We start from the raw sequence: 26,286 nt of genomic DNA, 5'->3' as shown, positions 1-26,286 counted from the left end.
CTCAGAAATTGCAGCCCAAAATAAGTGCTTCACATAGTTCAAGTAACAGACACATCTCAACATCAACTGTTCAGAGGAGACCGTGTGAAGCAATCCTTCTTGGTCGAATTGTTGCAAAGAAACCACTAGTAAAGTACACCAATAATAAGAAGAGACTTGCTAGGGCCAAGAAACATGAGCAATGGACATTAAACTGATGGAAATGTGTCTTTTGGTCTGGAGTCTAAATTGGAAATATTTGGTTCCAACCTCTGTGTCTTTGTGAGATGCGGTGTGGGTGAACGGATGATCTCCGCATGTGTATTTCCCACCGTAAAGCATGGAGGAGGAGGTGTTATGGTATGGGGGTGCTTTGCTGGTGACACTGTGTGTGATTTATTTGGAATTCAAGGCACACTAAACCAGCATGACTACCACAGCATTCTGCAGTGATACGCCATCCCATCTGGTTTGGGCTTAGTGGGACTATCATTTGTTTTTCAACAGGACAATGACCTAATATACCAAGAAGGAGAGTGATGGAGTGCTGCATCAGATGATCCGGCCTCCACAATCCCCTGACCTCAACCAAATTGAGATGGTTTAGGATGAGTCGGACCGCAGAGTGCACGAAAATCAGCCAACAAGTGTTCAGCATATGTGGGAACTCCTTCAAGACTGTTGGAAAAGCATTCCAGGTGAAGCTGGTTGAGAGAATGCCAAGAGTGTGCAAAGCTGTCATCAAGGCAAAGGGGGGCTATTTGAAGAATCTCAAATATAAAATAGATTTTGATTTGTTTAACAGTTATTTGGTTACTACATGATTTCATATGTGTTGTTTCATAGTTTTGATGTCTTCACTATTATTCTACAATGTAGAAAATAGTAAAAATAAATCAAATTCAGCTAATGTTGATACCAATGCACTAATACCTACACTACATGACCAACGTATGTGAACACCTGCTCGTCGAACATCTTATTCCAAAATCATGGGCATGAGTTGGTCCCCCCTTTGCTGCTATAACAGCCTCCACTCTTCTGGCCACTCTTCTGGAAAGGCTTTCCATTAGATTTTGGATCATTGCTGCGGTAACATGCTGCCACAAGAGAATTAATGTTGTCGGGTGCTGATGATGAACGATTAGGCTTGGCTCTCAGTCGGTTTTCCAATTCATCCCAAATGTGTTCAACGGGGTTGAGGTCAGGGCTCTGTGCAGGCCAGTCAAGTTCTTCCCCAACAATCTCAACAAACCATTTCTGTGTGGACCTCGCTTTGTCCACGGGGGCATTGTCATGCTGAAACAGGAAAGAGCCTTCCCCAAACTGTTGCCACAAAGTTGAAAGCACAGAATCGTCTAGAATGTCATTGCTGTAGCGTTAAGATTTCCCTTCACTGAAACTAAGGGGCCTAGCTCAAACCATGCAAAACAGCCCCTGACCATTATTCCTCCTCCACCAAACTTTACAGTGGCACTTTGCATTCGAGCAGGTAGCTTCTCCTGGCATCCGCCCAACCCAAATTTGTTGGTTCGACTGCCAGATGGTGAAGCGTGCTTTTCCAACTGTGGCGAGCTTTACACCCCTCCAGCCGACTCTTGGCATTGCACATGGTGATCTTAAGCTTTTGTGCGGCTGCTCGGCCATGGAAACCCATTTCATGAAGCTCCCGACAAACAGTTATTGTGCTGACGCTGCTTCCAGAGGGAGTTTGGAACTCGGTAGTGAGTGTTGCAACCGACAGATGATTTTTACGCGCTACAGCACTCGGCGGGCCTGTTCTGTGAGCTTGTGTGGTCTACCACTTCGCGGCTGAGCTGTTGTTGCTCCTAGATGTTTCCACTTCATAATAACAGCACTTACAGTCGACCGTGGAAGCTCTAGCAGGGCAGAAATTTCATGAACTGACTTGTTGGAAAGGTAGTATCCTATGATGGTGCCACGTTGAAAGTGACTGAAGACAGTAAGGCCATTCTACTGCCAATGTTTGTCTTTGGAGATTGCATGGCTGTGTGCTTGATTTTATGCACCTGTCAGCAACAGGTGTGGCTGGAAAAGCTAAATCCACTAATTTGAAGGGGTGTCCACATACTTTTGTATATATGGTGTATAGCAAACAACAAACATTTATGTGAGACTCTTATAAAGTTATATTGTAATGTTATGACATGACGTTCCAATAATGTTCTAAAAACATACTTTAACAATAATGGAAGTAGTTCTTAAAACATTGCTGCAACGTTCCACTAATATTAATGTATAGTATTATACAAAGTTGCCAAACTTTGAAACAAATTTCAATCCTCTTAAATCATGATATTTTATTAGGGTATTGTTCAAACATGGTTTTAGATTTGTTTTAATAAAGAAAGGTCATTAAGTAAGTGTTAACCTGCGATCTGCCATCTTCCAATCCAGTAGGCTGTGGATTCCACAAACTATGATTCAAAGTCCTTAAACTTAGATTCAAACTATGGCTTTATGTCTTTGTACATACTGTATGCACATCGATGTACATACATCTCACCACAATCTGTCAGGCAATAATTTGACATGATTTCTGAAATCAAGTTCGTAGTGAAAATAAAAGGTAAAAACATTCCAACTTTACAGTGTGTCAGAAATAGAGAAAACAAATTCCTCAACAGTAAGATAGCACTAACACATAAAATAAATCTCCATGGACTGTTCAAAACTGTTTTGAATACTTGTTGAGCCCCTTAAAAGCATACACCTATTGTATACTGCATTATATGTACATTCAAAGTCTGCTTTGCTGTTTTTGTCTTACGAGAGAGAGAAAGAGAGAGAGAGAGAGAGAGAAGAGAGAGAGAATGGATTTCTGTCCCAATCCCAGGTGACCACAAGGGCATAACGAGCCAGTGTAGCAAGAGGTTTGTTCTAAAATGCAGGCGCAGTTCCACCCCAAGGATCCTGATAATGATCTCTGACATGTCATACACAGGAATAGGAATGGAATCGCAGATGTCCCTGGAGGTGCAAATGCAGTAGGCTGCTCAAGGGATGGCTGAAGGGCAACAGTAGCCTACCGTATATGAAAAACTGCATTTTAATCCATTTAACCTTGTCACTATGAAATATAATACGGTTGCTTGCAAATAATGTGTGGGTGTCTCTATCACTTTCTTATCAACAGCAAAAGAGAAGATTAGATCTAGGCTAATGCAATGTAATGCAATACAGATTCTGTAGAATTGTGTAGTCAGTGCACAGTATGGTTCATTTCAGTTCATAACGTCAAGCAGAATCTAGAGAATATCCAAAGCACTTCAAAATGATGTAGGGAACACTCTAAGCATTAGATTTCCTACATTTCCATATGAGACAAAAGAGACAACATAGCGCACACACATCAGTGTAATACTGTCGACTTCAAACTAGTGCTCTATTGAGAGGTATTGCAGTACTGTTGCCTAAAAGGTATACCACCCAGCAAACTGGGAACATTCCCAGAACATTAGCTAAGATTCTCATTAAGTTATAGTTAGGGTTGTATCTAACACTAGGATGACAACATTAAGAGAATGTTTTTCAGAACCAAATATTTGAATTAATATATATATTTTTAAAATTAAATATCCTTGGAATGTTCTCCTAACATTCATTCAACTGTTGTGCAGAACATCTGTAACAACAACCACAGAACATTACCCCAAAGTTCTCATTAGGTTTCCAGGTAATGTAATAACACAATGTACCAGTAATGTTTTCCCAGCTAACCAAAAATGGTTCTGTGAAAGTTCCCGGAACCATCGTTAGCTCACAGCAAATGGTCTCATAACATACCTGTATATAAAAGATTTGTCTGATGTTGCAAGAATGTTCCTAAAACACATTTTTATTAGTTTGTGGGAGCAGTTTTGTAAGATCGTTGTGGGGACAAAAGAAAATGTGAAATTAAGGCTCAGGTATACTCTACTAAAAGAGAGGATGTCTTTCTTTCATCCAGATTTATAAATCTAGAAAGACATGTAGAATTTAGACTAACTGTAAAAAAAAAATTGTTAAAACATTGTGTAAAAATTGACTGTTCAAGTTTTTAAAAACGCACCCGATATAATTCCTATTTTGAAGTTCTTGATATGGTCCTCCTGTCTTATTTTTCATGATCTGAAAAGCAAAAGCGAACCTAGATCAGTACTCATAGTCTATATATGGGCCTAGGGGTACGCAGCATATAAAGAGTATGATGGTGAATAACCAAGTTACCAGTATTCCACTGGGTTAGTTATATCTAAGAAAGCAGAAAAGGAAGCATGGAACTCCTGTGCGACCATACTGCCATGGCTATATATTGTCAACATATGAAGTGTAAAAAATATGGTTGTGTTTGGATGATTAAATGCTGTCCAAATGTCCTATGAATGAAATTAAAATGCCATGTGTCTCTACAATATAGTCTTCAAATGCAAATGACCATTAAATCTGTAGAGAAACAGAGAAACATAATGGGGATGTATTCCAATCTGCTTTTTTATGCTTTAATTTGCATGTTGTGGTAATATTAGGTAAAACTTAAACGTAACATTTTCTAAGTGTACTTGTAATATTCTGTGTATATTGCGTGAATATCAATGGAATATTACGTCCCCTCCCCAATTTCATGATATCCAATTGGTAGTTACAGTCTCGTCCGATAGCTGCATCTCCCGTACGGACTCGGAATAGGTGAAGGTCGAAAGCCATGCGTCCTCCGAAATACGACCCCGCCAAGCTGCAATGCTTCTTGACGTAATGCTCGCTTAACCCGGAAGTCAACCGCACCAATGTGTAGGAGGAAACAACGTACACCTGGCGACCGTGTCAGCGTGCATTGCGCACAGCCTGCCACAGGAGATGCTAGAGCGCGAAGGGACATGGACAACCCGGCTGGCCAAACCCTCCCTTAACCCGGAAGACGCTGGGCCAATTGTGCGCAGCCTCAAGGGTCTCCCAGTCGTAGCTGGCTGCGACACAGCCTGGGATCAAACCAGGATCTGGAGTGACGTAGCTAGCCTTAGACCGCTGTGCCACTCGGGAGGCCCTGGAATATTAAGCTAAACCTAAAACAAACATGTTATGAACATCATAAAAATGGTCTTATTGAATGCTTACAAAATTTTCCTGCACAACCTAACTTAAACATTGTATGAGTGTCATCACAACTGAGCATATTTTGTGTTTTGGAAACCTCTCTCTTGTAATGTACCCACACTTTCCCCACAACCTAATTACATGTTCTGGGAACCTTTAAAGACCTCAGGAAGGCTGTTCTGTCAACATTCTTGCAACATTAAAGGAAGGTTTTCTGCACCCTGATACAAACATTATCTGAATGTCAGCACAACCAGACAGTTTTTGTGTTTTGGGAACAAATCTGTTGTTATTGCCCCACAAAGTTACCACAACCTAATGAAACATTCTGTGAGCAGTTAAAGAACATACGAAATGTGTTCTGGGAACGTTTTTGTAATATCGGGTGAATGTTTTGCACCCTAAAATATTATCACTTTTATACAATGGGTTACTAACATATTTATTCATACTATTTCATCCTTCCACAAGATATAGTCCCGACACAAATCTAGGGTTGCAACACAAGCTGGCTGGTCACTCGTTCTTTCTGTTCGGTTGCCAGAGAAGCGACCTAGTCGTTCTGTCTTTTTGTTCTACATCTATGGACTCGACCCAGTCGTTGGTTCTAAATGTTCCATTGCAATACTAGCTGGCAACGTTCTTATCCTTTACTTGCTAGCTAGCCAACTACCGCTAACCTACAGTCACGTCAAACAGTGCAGCCAGAATAACAACTGCAGCGGCATTTGCATTTGTTTAAGGTTTTTTTTCTAGTGACATTTATTTGGACACATCCATAACAATGAGCTAATGAGGCACGATTTCGACCTGGCATAGAAAATGTGCTCTCTCGTCAGGACACTGTTGTTCAGAGGAGCTAGCCAACAACACATCTAACAATCTTTTCAAACAGAAGCTGGAAATACTGCAAACTAGCTGCACTTTGTTTGGTTTTACCTTTTTTCAATTAACATTTATTTGTATATATCCATAGAACTGATGCCAGCTGATTCATGATTTCGACTGGCTGAGAAACGTCGCGTCCCGACTCCTGACACGTTCATTACTATGGGACAGCAGGAGATTGAATTTGAATATTGAAACAATGTTGCAAATGTCGGAGAGACAGACAGCAAGGTTTATACAAATCTCTGCTGTTCACAACTAAATGTTAGTCTAAAAGAAATGTGAGTTAATATCTAGATGCTTTTTATAGTGGAGATCAAGTTTGTAAAGTGCCTGGCTGGGTTTGATGAGATAGTGGATTGTGCAGTCAGATGGAACTGAGTAAATAGGCATTTTACGTCAGAGATTTAGCTTGTGGAATAGACACCGCCTGGAATGCAGTTTTAACGAATGAATATTCAGGATTAGACCCACCAGTTGTATAAAAAAATCACCTGTGCAAGTGGACAGTCTGTGTTTTTTTTAAACCTTTATTTAACTAGGCAAGTCAGTTAAGAACAAATTCTTATTTTCAATGACGGCCTAGGAACAGTGGGTTAACTGCCTTGTTCAGGGGCAGAACAACAGATTTTTACTTTGTCAGCTCAGGGATTTGATCTTGCAACCATTCCAGTTGCTAGCCCAACACTCTGACCACTAGGCTAGGCCGCCACCCCTGTTTGGGAACAGATATTTTGTGATGTCCCCACAATGTTCCCAACAGAAGGTTCCCACAACCTATTGAAACATTCTGTGAACCTTTAATGAACAAACTGTATGTGTTCTGGGAACTTTCTTGTAATATAAGGTAAAAAATGTTTTGCACGCTAAAATAAACATTGATAAACATCCATGCAACTGGACAGTTTTTGTGTTTTGGGAACATATATTATGTGATGTTCTCACAATTTTCCCACCAGACTGTTCCCACAACCTAATTAGAAATTCTGGGAACCTTTAAAAGAACAGATAATCCGTTTTCTGGGAACATTCTTGTCAGTTGAATGTTTTTGTACACTTAAAAAACATTGTACAATCATCCACGCAACTGGACAGTTTTTGTGTTTTGGGAACATCTTTTGTGATGTCCCTACATTGTTCTCACCAGACTTTACCCACAAACTAATGAAACATTCTGGGAAACTTTAAAGAACAGATTAAATGTGTTTTAGTAACGTTCTTGGAACACCAGGCAAATGTTTTATAGGTCCAAAAGGCTCCTTAGCCGCTTCTACCCCCAAACCTAAGACTGCTGAACAATTAATCAAATGGACACCCGGACTATTTACGTTGACCTCTGCTGCTACTCACTGTTTATTATCTATGCATAGTCCCTTTACACTTACCTACCTGTACATATTACCTCGACTAACCTGTACCCCCGCACATTGACTCGGTACCAGTACCCCCTGAATATAGCCTTGTTCTTGTTATTTTATTGTGTTACTATTTTTTACTTTAGTTTATTTAGCAAATACTTTCTTAACTCTAGTTCTTGAACTGCATTGTTGGTTAAGGGCTTGTGAGCAAACATTTCACCGTAAGGTCTACTACACCTGTTGTATTCGGCGTATGACAAATGCAATTTAATTTTGATTTTTATACAAACATTCTACAATCATCACCACAACTGGACAGTTTTTGAGTTATGAGAACTTTTGCCACGACCTAACAAATGTTCTGGGAACTTTCACAGAACCAATTTTGGTTTGCTGAGCAGTTTCTCATTTGTAACAAAGAGAGCAATTAGGCCTAGTAACATTGTTACTTGCACAATGTTAATGTAAACATAAATCATCCTTCGAATGAAAAATCATATTGGAGCTTGTCGAATTATAATAGTAAATACCTCTTCCTGAATAAAATGTGTAGTAAAACATCTTACCTGCAAGGCAACCAATGATTGATAGCAGCACAAGTTGTTTCCATAGTAACATCATCTTCCGTTGCCAAGGGCAAATAAGACTCTCATCCAATTGCTTGTGAATGGAATGTTCTCCCCTGAATACGTGAATCTTTGATCTGAGGGGAAAGTAATTAAACAAATAAGTAAAATAAGATATTTTGAGCCAAATATTACAAGCATTCAACATCAATACATGATTACAGTATTACAAAAGCTTCACTATTCGTGTTCTTTCACAGTTTTAGAAGGCTTGAAGTAAAAATAAATAAAAAGAACTCTGAAAGCAATGTAAATGAAATCCACTCACGAGACAACACATGCATATGATTTCAGCCGTTAGGCAACGGTTGATTAATTATTTTATTAATTATACTGTATGCCTTTTGATGACTGCGTGATGCCTAAATGTAATGGAAAATACAGCTGTTGACACATTGGGGGTAAATAAGGACATAGAGTGCATAAAAAATATATATATACACTAACTGTTCAAAAGTTTGGAGTCACTTAGAAATGTCCTTGTTTTTGAAAGAAAAGCACATTTTTGGTCCATTAAAATAACATCAAATTGATCAGAAATACAGTGTAGACATTGTTAATACTGTAAATTACTATTGTAGCTGCAACCGGCTGATTTTTTATGGAATATCTACATAAACGTACAGAGGCCCATTAACAGCAACCATCACTCCAATGGCACGTTAAATTAGCTAATCCAAGTTGATCATTTTAAAAGGCTAATTGATCATTAGAAAACCCTTTTGCAATTATGTTAGCACAGCTGAAAACTGTTGTCCTGATTAAAGAAGTAATACAACTGGCCTTCTTTAGATTAATTGAGTATCTGTAGCATCAGCATTTATGGGTTCAATTACAGGCTCAAAATGGCCAGAAACAAAGAACTTTCTTCTGAAACTCATCAGTCTATTCTTGTTCTGAGAAATGAAGGCTATTCCATGAGAGAAATTGCCAAGAAACTGAAGATCTCATACAACTCTGTGTACCACTCCCTTCACAGAACAGCGCAAACTCTCTCTAACCAGAATAGAAAGAGGAGTGGGAGGCCCTGGTGCACAACTGAGCAAGAGGACAAGTACTAGAGTATTAGAGTGTCTAGTTTGAGAAACAAGTGCCTCACAAGTCCTCAACTGGCAGCTTCATGAAATAGTACCCGCAAAACACCAGTCTCAAGGTCAACAGTGAAGAGGCGACTCCAGGATGCTGGACTTCTAGGCAGAGTTCCTCTGTCCAGTGTCTGTGTTCTTTTGCTCAACTTAATCTTTTATTTTTATTGGCCAGTCTGAGATATGGCTTTTTCTTTGCAACTCTACCTAGAAGGCCGGCATCCTGGAGTAGCCTCATCACTGTTGACGTTGAGACTGGTGTTTTGCGGTTGCTATTTAATGAAGCTGCCAGTTGAGGACTTGTGAGGCGTCTGCTTCTCAAACTAGACACTCTAATGTACTTGTCCTCTTGCTCAGTTGTACACATTTCAATACCAGGTATAGATGGAAAGCCAGTGATCACTATTCCATCATCTGTGACAATGTCAAATGTTCACCATAAAACCTGGTCCAGACAAACTCTTAGGAAGATACTACATATCAAACATGGAAGAAGTTTGAATATTATTCAGCTGCAATGACTCACAGGTTCCCAACAGTACCTATTCTATGGAACTACATATTGGACAATGTTATGGAATAGTGACAAAGAATTGCTAAGTGAGCTTGTTTTTTCATTACCAAACCATCATAGTAAATTTCCTGTCAACCTGAGCAACAAGCACAAATCTGCTACATCGGAGGAAAGAGGCGGGTTGGAAATAATTGACCTCAAAAGCTACTTTCCTATTAATAGGAACTGGCAGACAACCTAAATACATTTAGCAGTATACTAATATATAGCCTACTGTGCAGCACAACGCCCATACAATGAGAAAAGCTTACAGTGCTTTCAGAAAGTATTCATACCCCTTGACTTATTGCACATTTTGTTGTGTTACAGCCTGAATTCAAAATTGATTCAATGGGTTCTCACCCATCTACACACAATATCCCATAATGACAAAGCGAAAAAATGATTTTAGAAGTGTTTGCAAATGTATTGAAAAATTAAATACAGAAATATATATTCACACCCCTGAGTCAATACTTTGTAGAAACACCTTTGGAAGTGAACACAGCTGTGAGTTTTTCTGGGTAAGTCTCTTTGAGCTTTCCACACCTGGATGGTGCAATATTTGCCCATTATTCTTTTCAAAATTCTTCAACCTCTGTCAAATTGGTTGTTGATCATTGCTAGACAACCATTTTCAGGTCTTGCTGTAGATTTGCATGTAGATTTAAGTCAAAATTGTAACTCGACCACTCAGGAACATTCACTGTCTTCTTGGTAAGTAACTCCAGTGTAGATTTGGCCTTCTGTTTTAGGTTGTCCTGCTGAAAGGTGGATTTGTCTCCCAGTGTCTGGTGGAAAGCAGACTGAACCAGGTTTTCATTCTAGGATATTGCCCGTACTTAACTCCATTCTGTTTATTTTTTATCCTGAAAAACTCCCCCGTCCTTAACGATTACAAGTATACCCAAAGCTGTACCAATAGCTGCCATTTTTTGTGAGGCATTGGAAAACATCCCTGGTCTTTGTGCTTGAATCTGTGTTTGAGATTCCTGCCTTGACTAAGGGACCTTACAGATTGTATTTGTGGGGTACATATAGCGCTGGGCGATATGGACCAAATATCATATCACTGTATTTTTGGGGGGAATGGATGCTGTGACAGTATATTACGGTATTTTATGTTTTTTAATAATACAAGTAATACATTTGCTTCATGAGTAGTGTGTGACCCTAGGGTGGGAACACATACATTCTACGTGATTTCAATGAGTCTTTCTCAATTCTGATTGTTTTATACCATTCAATTCAAATTTAACAAAATATTATAATATGTATTTTCATCCATTTCTGCATGTCCTGCACTCATTCGAGCTCATTTCCACACTGCCACGTAGGGCTACATGACATGGGCAAACAAGTTAGGCCTTATTTTTTTATCAAATTCTGATTTGACTTGCGATTTAGAGAAAAACACTTGGCTGAAATGTTGGAATCATGCAAATATAATGATAATTCTAATTATTCCATTAGAATATAATAGTGGGCACTTTGAATACAGTGTTGTTTGACATGACAAAGAACACAAATGCCAGGGATGAGTTATTGTGACAGGGTAAGAACCAAAGTGTTGATAAGTGTTTCCTAGGGGACCATGTAGTCTTTGGCTACACTGAATGTAGCTAACACAGTTTTATTTATCTGTTATTTTACCAGGTAAGTTTACTGAGAACACACTCTCATTTACAGCAACAACCTGGAGAATAGTTACAGGGGAGAGGACGGGTGTAACGACGTTCGTCTGTAGGAGGAGAAGCGGACCAAAAAGCAGCGTGGTGGTTATTCATGTTCTTTAATGGAAAACTGAACGATACATGAAATAACTCAAATCTACAAAACAACAAACGGAACGTGAAAACCTATACAGCCTATCCCGTGACAACAAACACCGTGACAGAATCACCCACCAACCAAGGACCAAGCGGCGTGGTAAAAGACAGCGACGACAGCAGCAGCAGCAGCAGCAACAACAGCAGCTGGTATCACAGGACTCCTGGACATGGGAGGAGATACTGAACGGAGAGGGACCCTGGGCACAGGCTGGGGAATATCGCCGCCCCAAAGCAGAGCTGGAGGCAGCGAAAGCTGAGCGGCGGCGATATGAGGAGGCAGCACGGCAGTGCGACAGGTACGAGAGACAGCCCCAAAAATGTTTTGGGGGGGGGCACACGAGGGGTGGAGCTAAGCCAGGTAGCAGACCTGCGCTCACTCCTCGTGCTTATTATAAGCAGCGAGATACTGGGCAGGCACCGTGTTATGCGGTTAAGCGCACGGTGTCGCCAGTACGTGCCCATAGCCCGGTGCGCTATGGGACAGCCCCCCGAGAGTGTCATGCGAGTGCGGGCATCGAGCCAGGGCGTATGGTGCCTGCTCAGCGGGTCTGGTCGCCGGTACGCAGTTTTGGCCCAGGGTATCCTGCGCCGGCTCTGCGTGCTGTGTCTCCGGGGCGCTGGGAGGGTGCAGTACGTCCTCTGCCCGCGCTCCGCTCGTGCCGGGCGAATGTGGGAATGGAGCCGAAGGGAGAGGTGCGTGTAGTAAGCACTAGATCTCCCGTGCTTACCCACAGCCCGGTTCAACCTGTGCCTGCACTCTGGACGGTCCGGGCTAGAGTGGTTATCCAGCCTGGGGAAGTGGTGCCAAGGTTGCGCACCAGAGCTCCAGTGCTCCCCCACAGCCCGGTCTTTCAGGTGTCTCCTCTTAACCCCAAGCCTCCTGAAGGTCTTCCCAGCCTGGTGGTTCCTGTGGCAGCCCCACGCACCAGGCTGTCTCTCTGTCTCCTCCCTGCAGGTGGTCCTGTCTGTCCGGCGCCGCTGCCGGAGTCTCCCGCCTGTCTGGCGCCTCTGCCGGAGTCTCCCGCCTGTCCGGCGCCTCTGCCGGAGCCTCCCGCCTGTCCGGCGCCTCTGCCGGAGCCTCCCGCCTGTCCGGCGCCTCTGCCGGAGCCTCCCGCCTGTCCGGCGCCTCTGCCGGAGCCTCCCGCCTGTCCGGCGCCTCTGCCGGAGCCTCCCGCCTGTCCGGCGCCTCCCGCCTGTCCGGCGCCTCTGCCGGAGCCTCCCGCCTGTCCGGCGCCTCTGCCGGAGCCTCCCGCCTGTCCGGCGCCTCTGCCGGAGCCTCCCGCCTGTCCGGCGCCTCTGCCGGAGCCTCCCGCCTGTCCGGCGCCTCTGCCGGAGCCCCTCTGCCCAGAGCAGCTGTCTCTCTGTCCCGAGCAGCTGTCTCTCTGTCCCGAGCAGCTGTCTCTCTGTCCCGAGCAGCTGTCCCTCTGTCCCGAGCTGCCCCTCTGTCCAGTGGGGTCATTGAGAGGGGTGGTCATGCTGAGAAAGCCACGGAGGCGGACAATAAGGCGGACTAAGACAATGATGAGGTGGGGTCCGCGTCCCGCGCCAGAGCCGCCACCGCGGACAGACGCCCACCCAGACCCTCCCCTATAGGTCAAGGTTTTGCGGCCGGAGTCCGCACCTTTGGGGGGGGGGGGTACTGTCACGTTCTGACCTTTATTTCCGTTGTTTTGTATTTATTTAGTATGGTCAGGGCGTGAGTTGGGTGGGCAGTCTATGTTTGTTTTTCTATGTTTTGGGGCATTTCTATGTTTTCGGCCTAGTATGGTTCTCAATCAGAGGCAGGTGTCATTAGTTGTCTCTGATTGAGAATCATACTTAGGTAGCCTGGGTTGCACTGTTTGTTTGGGGGTGATTGTCTATGTTGATGGCTTGTTTCAGCACAGGTCTCATTTTGTAGCTTCACGGTTGAATTTGGTTTATTGTTTTTTTTACTCGTCTGTATAGTGTTCAGTCTTTCTTGATTAAAGATTTACCATGGACACTTACCACGCCGCGTATTGGTCCTCAGATCCATCTCGTCTCTCCTCTTCAGGAGGAGGAGGACGGCCGTGACAACGGGGGAGCCAATTGGAAGTTGGGGATGATTAGGTGTCCATGATATGAAGGCCAGACTGAGAATTTATGCCAGTTATTGCTGTGAGACTCTTCCACCAAGGCACCTGCAAGTACTCTTTAAATTGTATTTATTTTATTTTGTATTTTTATTGAATATCCGAAACAGACAATATACTTGCAGTGAAGCCGCTCAACAACTACACCACACCAGTCATCCAACAGATTCCCATTCAGAGCGACACACAGAAGCATCCAGGGTCAATGCCCTTCTCAAGGGCACATTGACAGATCTCCCACCAGACTAAAAAACGTGAACCCGAACCCTCCAAGATCCCACCACAGTTCCCCAATAGCTGTCCCTCAACCATCCGAGACCCCTCCAACAGTACCCTCCAAGAAGAAAAAATATATACAATTCCATTCCCCACCCCCAAGAACCCCAAATGCACCAACAACCAAGAAATTTAACTAAAGAGAAAAAATAAAAAGACAAACGAAAAATAGCAAACAACGCAAAAAACAACAAAAACAACAAAAACACAAAGGACATCAAGGACAACTAAAATCATAACAGCAATGCCAACTGTATATGTTTGAGTGCATGTCTGGCACTATTCCATGTGTATTTGAATGAGACTGTGTGTATATATGCACATATATGCACATTTTTTTTTCAAACATATTTCCCATAAATAAAGGTATTTTATCAACCAGAACATTTGAGTTCATCTATAATATTTGTTATATCTTTTCAGGGGGATGAATGTGAAATTGTAGCCAGCTCTGCAATGGTTGTTTGAAAATGAAAGATACTTTATTCAAACTATCATTCTCCATTAATTGAAAATGAAACATGACAATCTACACAAAGGCAAAAAGGCCAATTTTAAACAAAAGATGAGCTTTTCTTAGCAATCTACTTGAGAACCATTTAGGGATCAAGTAAACGTTTGAATAAGTGAAGCTATTAGAGAGAGGTTTAGTGCTTTTATATTTAATAATCTCAACCCACCCAAGTCATATTCATTATATAAACTCAGCAAAAAAAGAAACGTCTTCTCACTGTCAACTCTGTTTATTTTCAGCAAACTTAACATGGGTAAATATTTGTATGAACATAACAAGATTCAACAACTGAGACATAAACTGAACATGTTCCACAGACATGTGACTAACAGAAATTGAATAATGTGTCCCTGAACAAAGGGGAGAGTCTAAATCAAAAGTAAAAGTCAGTATCTGGTGTGGCCACCAGCTGCATTAAGTACTGCAGTGCATCTCCTCCTCATGGACTGCACCAGATTTGCCAGTTATTGCTGTGAGACTCTTCCACCAAGGCACCTGCAAGTTCCCAGACATTTCTGTGGGGAATGGCCCTAGCCCGCACCCTCCGATCCAACAGGTCCCAGACGCGCTCAATGGGATTGAGAATCGGGCTCTTCGCTGGCCATGGCAGAACACTGACATTCCTGTCTTGCAGGAAATCACACACAGACCGAGCAGTATGGCTGGATGAGCATGCAGGAAGGGTACCACATGAGGGAGGGGGATGTCTTCCCTGTAACTCACAGCATTGAGATTGCCTGCAATGACACTAAGCTCTGTCGGATGAGGCTGTGACACACCGCCCCAGACCATGACGGACCCTCCACCTCCAAATCGATCCCGCTCCGGAGTACAGGCCTCGGTGTAATGCTAATTCCTTCGACGATAAACGTGAATCCGACCATCACCCCTGGTGAGACAAAACCTTGTCTCGTCAGTGAAGAGCACTTTTTGCCAGTCCTGTCTGGTCCAGCGACGGTGGGTTTGTGCCCATAGACAACCGTTGTTGCCAGTGATGTCTGGTGAGGACCTGCCTTACAACAGGCCTACAAGCCCTCAGTCCAGCCTCTCTCAGCCTATTGCGGACAATCTGAGCACTAATGGAGAGATTGTGCGTTCCTGGTGTAACTCCGGCAATTGTTGTTGCCATCCTGTACCTGTCCTGCAGATGTGATGTTCGGATGTACCAATCCTGTGCAGGTGTTGTTACACATGGTCTGCCACTGCGAGGACGATCAGCTGTCTGGCATGTCTCCCTGTAGCGCTGTCTTAGGCTTCTCACAGTACGGACATTGCAATTTATTGCCCTGGCCACATCTGCAGTCCTCATGCCTCCTTGCAGCATGCCTAAGGCACGTTCAGGCAGATGAGCAGGGACTCTGGGCATCTTCATTTTGGTGTTTTTCCGAGTCAGTAGAAAGGCCTCTTTAGTGTCCTAAGTTCTGAGAACTGTGACCTTAATTCCCTACCGTCTGTAAGCTGTTAGTGTCTTAATGATCGTTCCACAAGTGCATGTCCATTAATTGTTTATGATTCATTGACAAGCATGGGAAACAGTGTTTAAACCCATTACAATTAAGATCTGTGAAGTTATTTGGATTTTTACGAAAATATCTTTGAAAGACAGGGTCCTGAAAAAGGGACTTTTCTTTTTTTTGCGTTTAGATAGGCACGCTATATTTTGTCTGGTTTAGCATCCCAGATAAAGCAAAATATTTTTAGCTCATATAATTTGGAAAATGAATCATCAAAAGTATGCAGCACCATAAGTAAGTGAGTAAACTGAGATATGACTAAGGGGTGAATAAGGGCAATTTTTCCATAAATAGACAGTTATTTACCTCTCCATGGTTGCAGGATCTTTTTTTTACAAGTTTTCTATTGAAATGAATTGTGGAGAGCTTATTTATATATTTTGTGATATGAATACCAAGTATGTCTACTTCACCATCAGCCCATTTAAAGGTAAACTGCAGGGTAATGTAAAAGTTGTATTTTTTAAAGATCCATTATGTAATATTGTACACTTATCATAATTTTGTTTTTTTTCCCAGAAAGTACAGAAGAGTTATCTAGATCTTCAATGAGACATTGCAGGGATCTAGCTTGTGGACTTAATATAAAACTTGTGTCATCGGCATACATGGACACCTTTGTTTTTAAGCCTTGGATTTCTAATCCTCTAATATTGTTATTGGATCTGATTTTAATAGTTTGCATTTCAATGGCCATAACGAATTGATATGGTGACAGCAGACACCCTTGCTTAACTCCTCTTGACAATTGAAAACTTTAGTAGTAACCGTTATTTACTATCTTTCACCTGGGGTTGCTATACATTATTTTTACCCATTTTATAAGAGAATCACCGATATTGAAAAAAAACGCAGGCATTTATAAATAAAATCCAGTCTTACTTCATCAAATGCCTTTTCAAAATCCGCTATAAATACCAGCCCTGGCTTCTTAGATGTTTCATGATGTTCAATTATTTCTAGTAGTTATATTATATCTAATGAATCGTCCATGTAAAAAAATCTGTCTGATCAGGATGAACAATACCTGGTAAAACCCTTTTAATTCTGAGTGTTACGCATTTTGCAGGTATTTTTGCATCACAACATTGTGAGTTTTTTTTAGATAGACTGGATCTTTATATTTGCCATCTGGGTCTTGTTTTAATAATAGTGAAATCAGACCTTCCTGCTGAGTACCCGACAGACTACCATTTCTATAGGAGTAGTTAAAACAATCTAACAATGGAGCTTTTAGTATATCAAAAAGGTTTGATATACCTGCCTAAAATATTTAGCTTCCTCTTTTAAAATATAATTCAGAGAATCATAAATGACTCCGTTTTCAGTAACGAGTTTCTGCAAATTAATTTTGTTAGTGTTCCTGTATTGGAGATTTTTTTTTCTTCTCCATATTCCATCCAGTTTGCTTTGTTTTGCAATAGATTACATTAGATCGTTCTTGAATAAGTTCCTCAAGTTCTTTTTCCTCTAACTTATTTTGCATCTACGTAGGATCGTTTTTATTGCTATCTACCTGTACTATTAGTTCATGTATTTTCCCTGTTAGTCTTGTCTCTTTAGCCACGGCTTTTTTTTATTTATTATTGATGGATATTGAATGACCTCTGAAGGTACATTTAACGGTATCCCAAACAATGAGTGGATTTGCAGAACCTATTTTATACTGGAAAAATTCAGTTATAAATTATTTTGTCCTCCAGTAAACTTTGATTACATTTCCAATATCCCCGACCACGTGGAAATTCTATAAGAGTTATGTGAAGGCCCATTAGATTATGATCCGATCGCATTCTGTCTCCTATTAAAACTTTTTGAACCTTTGATGCAAGAGAGAAAGGGACAAGAAAGTAGTCAAGATGACTAGCTTGATTAAGTTTCCTCCATGTATATCTCACTAGGTCTGGGTTTTTTAGTCTCCAAATATCCACTATTTCTAATGTGTCCATAATATTTGTGATTTCCTTAAGGGCATGGTGATGATAGTTTGAAGAGTGATTTCCTTTACGGTCAATTGAGGTACTTAACACTGTGTTATAGTCTCCTACCATAATGATTTGATCATTTGTTGCCTGTAAGTTCAATAAATTGGTATAAATATTTTCGAAGAAGTATGGATCATCCTGATTTGGACCATATAGATTAATGAGCCAAAACTCTTTTTCGACCACGTTCATATCCAAAATGATTCACCTTACTTGCGAATCATTCCTGACTAATTAATATCACACCTTTTGAGTTCCTTTGTCCATGACGGAAAATTATTTCACCACCCCATTCCTTTTTCCACGCAACTTCATCTAAGGATGTAGAGTTTCCTGTAAACATTATATGTTATATTCCTTTTAGCCACATAGAAACTGATCTTCTTTCATAATCTGTTAAACCGTTACAATTCTAACTGGCTATTCTTATTTCAGCCCTTACCATAACTAGATACTATTCTCAGTCTAAATTGACCATAATTAGTGCTTGTAAAGTTACTGCCATCAGAGGTATTATGAGGGTAAATATTAGAGCTTCAAATGTCTGATATTTAGAATTCAAGAGGGCTTGTAAAGGCCTGTTGTAAGTCAGGTCCTCACCAGACATCACCAGCAACAACGTCACCTATGGGCACTAACCCACTGTCTCTGGACCAGACAGGACTGGCAAAAAAGTGCTCTTCACTGACGAGTCGCGGATTTGTCTCACCAGGGGTGATGGTCGGGATTCGCGTTTATCGTCGAAGGAATGAACTTAACACTGGAGCGGGATCGATTTGGAGGTGGAGGGTCCGTCATGGTCTGGGGCGGTGAGTCACAGCATCATCGGACTGAGTTTGCTGTCATTGCAGGCAATCATAACGCTGTGCGTTATAGGGAAGACATCCTCCTCCCTCATGTGGTACCCTTCCTGCAGGCTCATCCTGACATGACCCTCAAGCATGAAAATGCCACCAGCTATACTGCTCGTTCTGTGCGTGATTTCCTGCAAGACAGGAATGTCAGTGTTCTGCCATGGCCAGCAAAGAGCCTGGATCTCAATCCCATTGAGCACGTCTGGGACCTGTCGGATTGGAGGGTGAGTGCTAGGGCCATTCCCCCCAGAAATGTCTGGGAACTTGCAGGTGCCTTGGTGGAAGAGTGGGGTAATATCTCACAGCAATAACTGGCAAATCTGGTGCAGTCCATGAGGAGGAGATATACTGCAGTACTTAATGCAGCTGGTGGCCACACCAGATACTGACTGTTACTTTGATTTTGAGTCCCCCCTTTGTTCAGAGACACATTATTCAATTTCTGTTAGTCACATGTCTGTGGAACTTGTTCAGTTTATGTCTCAGTTGTTGAATCTTGTTATGTTCATACAAATATTTACACGTTAAGTTTGCTGAAAACAAATGCAGTTGACAGTGAGAGGACATTTATTTTTTTGCTGAGTTTATAAACATGTAGACAAATACATAAAAAAAGAGACAAACAAGAATCATATTAAATTATACACAAACAGTTTGACAATAGAGAGAGAGGTGAGAGAGGGAGAGAAGAGAAAAGAGAGAAAGAGAGAGTGAGAGAAGAGCGCGAGATCAGGTGTGTACTGTATGTATAAGTCCGTATGTGTAAGCGAGCATGTAATTGAGTACCTGTGTGTTTATAGCCACTTCATAGTGTTCAGAAATTTTTAGTTCCAATACTTTTTTTTCGTAAGTCCCTGTAGATTTTAGTACATCCATGGTGTTATGGAGCTGTCTTGGAATAGCTGTCCATCTATAAAGAGTTTGTCCACAATGAGAAAGAAACGCTTACCCTTCTCCCTCTGTTGCCTCTGTACCAGATACAGTCTCTTACGATGTTTGTTGATCTCCCTTGGAAATTGGTAATTGAGACTCAATTTGGTCCCTTTAGGCTCACATCCCCTGCTTTTGATCAGCTCTTTTTGTTGGTAGTGCTCAAATTTTGCGATGATCGGTCAGGAGCCTTGGTCTTGTTGCACCGAGCTCCATGTCTGTGTACTCGGTGGAAAGCCACCTTGTTTACAGTCTCCATAGGAAGTTTCAAGGCGGATTGCATGAATTCTCTGATCACGCCCTCTGGATTATTGGACGAGGTAGCCATTAAAAAATCATGTTAAACACTATCCTTGCACACAGAGTCAGTCCATGCAACTTATTATGACTTGTTACGTACATTTTTACTCCTGAACTTATTTAGGCTTGCCAAAACAACGGGGTTGAATACTTATTGACTCAAGACATTTCAGCTTTTTATTTATAATTCATTTGTAAACATTCTGAAACATAATTCCACTTTGACATTATGGGGTATTGACTGTCAAGATCAATACATTTTCATTTCAGGAACCATTTGACTTCCAGATCCTTTGAAATTATACATTACATGAATGACTTGCTTAGATATGTGTGGTATGAACATCTAAGCAAATTACTACTCAGACTATTTGCATACCCCCTGTATATAGCTTTGCTATTGTTATTTTACTGCTGCTCTTGAATTATTTGTTACTTTTATTTCTTAATTTTCTTTTGGTATTTTTCTTAAAACTGCATTGATGGTTAAGGGCTTGTAAATAAGCTTTTCACTGTAAGGTCTACACTTGTTATATTCGGCACATGTGACAAATAGCATTTTATTTTATTTGATACGTCTCTAAGGTTTTCAATTGTCAAAGCTTTGAAAGCCTGGTTCCATAGCCAGTAGATTGAGTGACGTTTTTCCATTGAGCCTGTGTCATGCTTGCAAAGTCTGTGAACTGAATTCACAATGCCTGGTACATAATATTGTCTGACAAGTAATGTAATGGGCCTTTAAAAATGTTGGGATCTGGAAGTGGTGCCTATTGTTATATAATTCCAATTCTATCATTATTTCAATGGTAAAAAGCTTTCTTTCCTAATGCTTTGACCTACATCACTGTTACCACTGGTAACTGATATTCCTCTCAGGATTAAGATTCCTAACCCTTCTCCAGTTTCTTAAAACTTTACATTTTTTTGTGGATTAACCCAATAGGCTACTAACTTTGGTATTCTTAATATAGTAGTAAAATGGCATATAAAACTATTGTTTCATCGTCTGACAAATGTTTACAAAACAAAACATGCAGTCATTTCAATAGCTACAGAACTGTGTATGTTTAGTTTGAAGGGGAGGAATATAGCTGTTATTCCATAACCATTGTTATGAGTCACATTCTGTGAGGAGCCCAAAGCACCAGCCTCCTGCAGCTACCTACTGTCGCCCAGTACACACTCTTCAGGGGAGTGATCTCATTTGGTTATAGATTACATAATCTTCCGGCCAGTGCTGGCTTAGCACCATGCTCCTGGTGCCAGTAATGGTTCCTCATCTGCTGTAATTGTGGGACACAGTGTGTCTCAGAGTGGATTTCCTGGTGTCTTTCAAGTTTTAGGGGGCATTTTGCCACTGTAAATCGTGTCACATTGGATTACATGCTTTGAGATCATACCCGGGTAGAAATGTGTGCAACATTCCCCAGTTTGTCTGGTTTGCTCTGCTCCATCCCAGTCATCCCATCCTATCATTCCCAGTCTAATGCCGGGACCCATAGGTATGCATTATCATTCAAGTCTGTCTTCTATTTGGCCGTGTACTGTAGAGGTAAGGGTGGCTGGTTATCACTATGCACTGGCGGAGGTGAAGTGAAATTATGAACACGAGATTTCTCTGCCAAATGTAATGATGCATCACAGTTTCACCTCCACAATAGCTAAGCCTAATGAAAGTCGTTGGCTAAACGTACCCCTGAGTAAATGACATGACTTATTGGTTAAAGGGGCTGTTGTTTGGTGCATAATTGATAGAAAAGGTGGTTAAAGGCGTCCGTTTCCCCCTGAAGGGACGCATAATAGCAAAGAATCTAATAAGGGTGGGAGAAAGGAGAGAGGTTCTATCACAACATGAGAGGGAGGCTGAGCTGTTTTCAGATGCAACAAGACCTATGGCAAACAAAGCTGGACCAGCAAGGACTGTATTGTACATCTCAAAAGGAGACACTGTTACTCAGTTAGTTAGAAAAACAGATAATAGGTAGGCCAGCGTTTCCCCTATATGCTTTGGTGCGTTGCTGCCACTGCACTGTTAGAGTTATAGAAGTATGCCCCAGGAAGAGCCCATCGGCCGCCCCCTGCAGGAAGACCCCAGGAAGACCCCATGCTTCTGAAATAAATCCTAGGGGAAACACTGGGTAGGCTATTCACCATATCACAAGACAGCAGCATCAAAACCTCATTCATATTGAAGATTATCTCTAATTCGAGAAAGGATACATATAATTACTGTAATCACTATTATTGCCCTCCACTAGAAAATCTCTAAGGCCAGTACGAACAAGCGGAATGATTTAAGTTCTAACTTCCAACATGAGCTGTGATTTACCCAAGAAAGATAATGAGCCCATCTCATCTGTGCCTCACTATTTAGTTTATCCAGCGATCCAGCTGCTGAGTAAACTTAATTTCACATGGGCCAACGAGGACGCATAAATGTTAGTATATCAAAGTTAGGTATTAAAGACTTCGAACAAGGGCATTGAAAGAAGTCTTCGAGATTGTTTCACAATTAAGGTCTAAATGCTCCGTGCTGAGAAACTGAATGATGTTTGTCCAAGACCAATTAAGTGTACTGACTTGGAATATTTTTTGTAATCTCTTACTATACTGCCCCCTTTCCTCTCCGTACAGCTTTGTACCATTTTCATCCAATTAAAGAATGGTTTTACATAATCATATGAATACCTCTCCTGAGATGTCTCTGTCAGCCGCTTCAAGTGCGGCTGCCATGGAAGCACATCACATAACGCAGAACACTGAGTCACTCCATGAAGGTGTCTGATTGGCATGTTGTTACATACATGCGTGCATAAGATAAATGTGATTAGGACTGACAAACTGGCTGTGACTAAGACCAAACATACACAGCACGCAACGGTGACTAACATAGACTGAGCTCTTAGACAAGGGAGATGTTATTACGTTTCTCACTTTTGTCACTCAGAGAAACATCATAGTGACATTGAGTCACAATTGTTTTATGCATTATACAGTACATTATAGTATAGCAAATACTGTACAGGATGAATTGAAAACAACAAAAAAATACTTCTTTTTTTTGAGGCCAAACCTCAAAACTGAAAATGATTTGCATTTGAAGACACAATCAATGTCACAAATGTTATCTATTAAACTAAATGGAATGAAGCAAGATACTTTCATGAGGAGATATGAACTGTTTTCACCCAGTGAGTGAGAGTTTGTTTAACACCCGAATAGCAGCTGTGCACAAACGGTGAAAGGATTGATAATTATCGGGTCGAAAACATTTCACCCAAAGAGGGAAGGATCTAGTAACTGAGAAAACAGGAGAATTCCTGGAAGGCCTCACTGTTCTAAAGACAACAGGAAGCTCCAGTGATTTCCTCAGATGTTAACCAAGGGGCCAGTGCATCGGTGAACCCCACAGCTACTGCAAACCATGGGGCCAGAAAAGTAAGTGCACTTAACAGAGAGTGAGACAGGGAGCAGTGATCCGTTCCACCACCCTATCATCGTCGTGACATATCCCCAGACCCCCATCCCAATAGCCACAGATACATCACTGGGTTGGAGGTGTGGGATGAAGAGAGGGACAGATGCTTTCTAGATTAGAGCTAGACCTCTGGATCTGTCTCCATTTACAGCACTACAGTATATTCGAACCGCCTAAATTTTTTCAAACAGAAATGCACTTTTTGTACCAAGATTGCCACTCTTATGTTCTTCAGAAGGGATCTCAAAACCATTTAAGCTAAAATAGAAGGGCCACAGTCCTTTCCTCTGTAGCAATGTCAGCGGCATATTGCAGTGTTCAGGAATAATTCAGCACCTAGCTGCTTATGATGTTTTCACCTCTCATTTGGCTGTGCTTGTTAGCCACAAAACGAGATGAGCAAAGCATGCTAGAGAAATCTATAAATAAACATGAATAGAGGAGAGAGGGATCAAATTCCCCAATGAATAGCACATACTTTGAAGATGTATATTGGCTGAGCATCTGCAATTCTGCTGCAGCTGGTGTTCTGTCTTTTTTAAGGGGTTCAAAATACTGTCCAACCAGAAGAGTTTTGAGACATTAATATATGTATCTATCTAAAGGAAATAGAACAAAGGAGAGACCGTTTTGGTCACAAAGGTCCCCCAGAGGGCAGCCACCTGGGATGCAGACAATCATTTTACACAGTCAGAGGAGTCAATGAGAAATACAATAGTGCCAGCAACATAATTAAAAGCATAATTGAATTATGTTGGATGACTAATCACAGCTTAAAATGAAAAAAAGCTAGAGAGCAAAAGATCCATAAGGTGCTCCTGACTGAATTGTATGTAGAGGAAGGGGCTGTATTGCAACCAGCATTAGCCTATCTGCAGTCAGAGCTATGAAGGCTATACCTTCCCTGACTGCATGGCACAAAGCAGGCCCCATGTGGACTTGTGCCCTAGATGAAGAAAATGAGCCTGAGCAGCAAGATAAATCTCAGTAGCCTGGAAAAGCCATTCAAGGCTCCTGGTGGAGTACTATATCAGCATTATGCATGAGATGATCATGCACAACCATTATCTCGATAAATGTCTGCTACACACATCTTTTTTTCTTTTTTTTTTGCTGTTGTTGAGGAAATAGCTTTTTATGCAATTCAAAAGATAGAAAGTTGAATAAGTGCTTGAATCAGGGTGTTGTTTAAATGTGTCACCCTCGCCACTTCCCATATTTGGAAATGGGAACAAGCAAGAAAATCCAACTATAACCCTGGCCTAATAGGCTATACTATAGGCACCGTGTGAATTGCACTGTAGTTGCCATAACATGCTCAGTTATCAAATAATTGTTATATTTAACACTGCCTTTTCGATTATTGAAACATAAAGAAAAACTTCTCAGCATGTCGAAAAATACTAGTAGGCTATAGCCTATGACATATTGTGAAATTGATAGACACTCGGACTCGCATGCAACGTAACCACTATTATGAAACATTAAAATAGCGTCTTACTTTATGTGGAAGCTTATCAAATCAACGTAAACTAATAAACACTTACCGAGTTATTAAACAGAATGCTGTTTTTCCTCTTCAAGGAATTGGACGACCAGAGAAAATAGTAGGCTAGTCTATTTAATTGATTCCACTGTCCAAATGACATACATCAGTGGTATTTATCGATTGCCTATATGTATTTTCCTAAAGAATAAACATTTTCATAAGAGCCGTGGCTCTCTTATTCAGGATCCCAACGAGAGTTTGCGGATAAACGCTGGTCCACGGAATCGCAGCACCACACTTCTCGTAAAGAGCCCCGCAAGTCCGTCTCTCCTCTTGGCTTGGAGGAGATGCTCCTCGTTGTAATCCCCGAAGCACCCACGCAATTAGCTCAGGAGTCACAGGGCTCCAGCTCCGACGTCGGGATGCCAACTGTACTCAATCACAGGTGCTTTGGTCTAGTCTTTCAACAACGAAGACACCCCAGGAAATGCTGCCAGTCTGGACGGAGAGTGAGACAGAGAGACCTCTGAGCTGAGATTTACATTCTGCGCATCCCCTTGCTCCAGACCCGTTGTACAGAGGCAGTGAAGCGCCCACTGTTGACACGTGAAAACACGCGCACAAATGAAATGCACCACTGGTCGGGAGCTCAATACTCACCCAGCATGCTCTAATTTCCACGTATTCAAAGCCAAAAAGATGATCTGAAGTATCTTTTTTTATATGGCACACGGTCATTTATAGGCTATACGTTGCCCAATTGGAATTAGTCACAGCCATCCAGATAGAGGGAGTTACAGCAGTAGTTTCCTTTCACGACTGTCACGGTAATTTGAATACCTCGTGGTAATTGCATAGGGAATGTAATGAGCATCACATTGTCACTGATATGATTATGCCATTAAGACCAGTGTTCAAGTCAATAGGCCCAATTCAAATGTATTCCACTGTAGGGCTATTAGACTAGATCTATTTACAAGTAGGTCTATATGCAATAGTCTACTAAAATGTATCACAAATTGTGTTGATCTCTCAACGGTTTACATAACTGTATTTATCTAGGCTACATTCAACAAATACAGTCCTGTCTCGTCAGTGCACAAGCTACCTGTGACAAAACAGCACTCCCTACCGTTGGATCTATCTTTGTTCCTCCAGTATTATCATGCGGGGGTGTCAAGCAAACGTATGTGGGTGGTATCTTACACACCCATTGGTTGATCAATGTCACGGCGCTTTGCTCGATTGCATTTGCCTGGGGTGCGTTCAGTACGACAGAACTGTGTTCAACGTTTAATTAAACGGAAACGGTACTGTACTGATCGACCAGTTGAAATATGGTGTGATTATGGTGGCCCAGAGGGCGATTGTATATGGTGTGCTTTACCAGTACTCTCTGTTATCACCTGCACTCTGG

At 41.5% G+C, this 26,286-nt stretch overlaps 1 protein-coding gene across 1 annotated transcript in view; it reads right to left on the bottom strand.

The window, feature by feature from the left end:
• The window catches only part of cntn3b (contactin 3b), a 70,100-nt gene extending 44,184 nt beyond the window's left edge, over positions 1-25,916 (bottom strand). The window contains exons 1-2 of the mRNA XM_036983344.1: positions 24,928-25,916; positions 7,886-8,022 (exon numbers count right to left, since the gene is read on the bottom strand). Of these exons, the coding sequence (XP_036839239.1) occupies positions 7,886-7,940 (55 nt within the window). The 5' untranslated portion in view covers positions 7,941-8,022; positions 24,928-25,916. The remainder of the gene's footprint in view (positions 1-7,885; positions 8,023-24,927) is intronic.
• Positions 25,917-26,286: the final 370 nt, after the last annotated feature.

This window comes from Oncorhynchus mykiss, chromosome 7, assembly GCF_013265735.2.
Source record: "Oncorhynchus mykiss isolate Arlee chromosome 7, USDA_OmykA_1.1, whole genome shotgun sequence".
NCBI classification, from domain to species: domain Eukaryota; kingdom Metazoa; phylum Chordata; class Actinopteri; order Salmoniformes; family Salmonidae; genus Oncorhynchus; species Oncorhynchus mykiss.
This window is presented reverse-complemented; position numbering and strand designations above follow the sequence as displayed.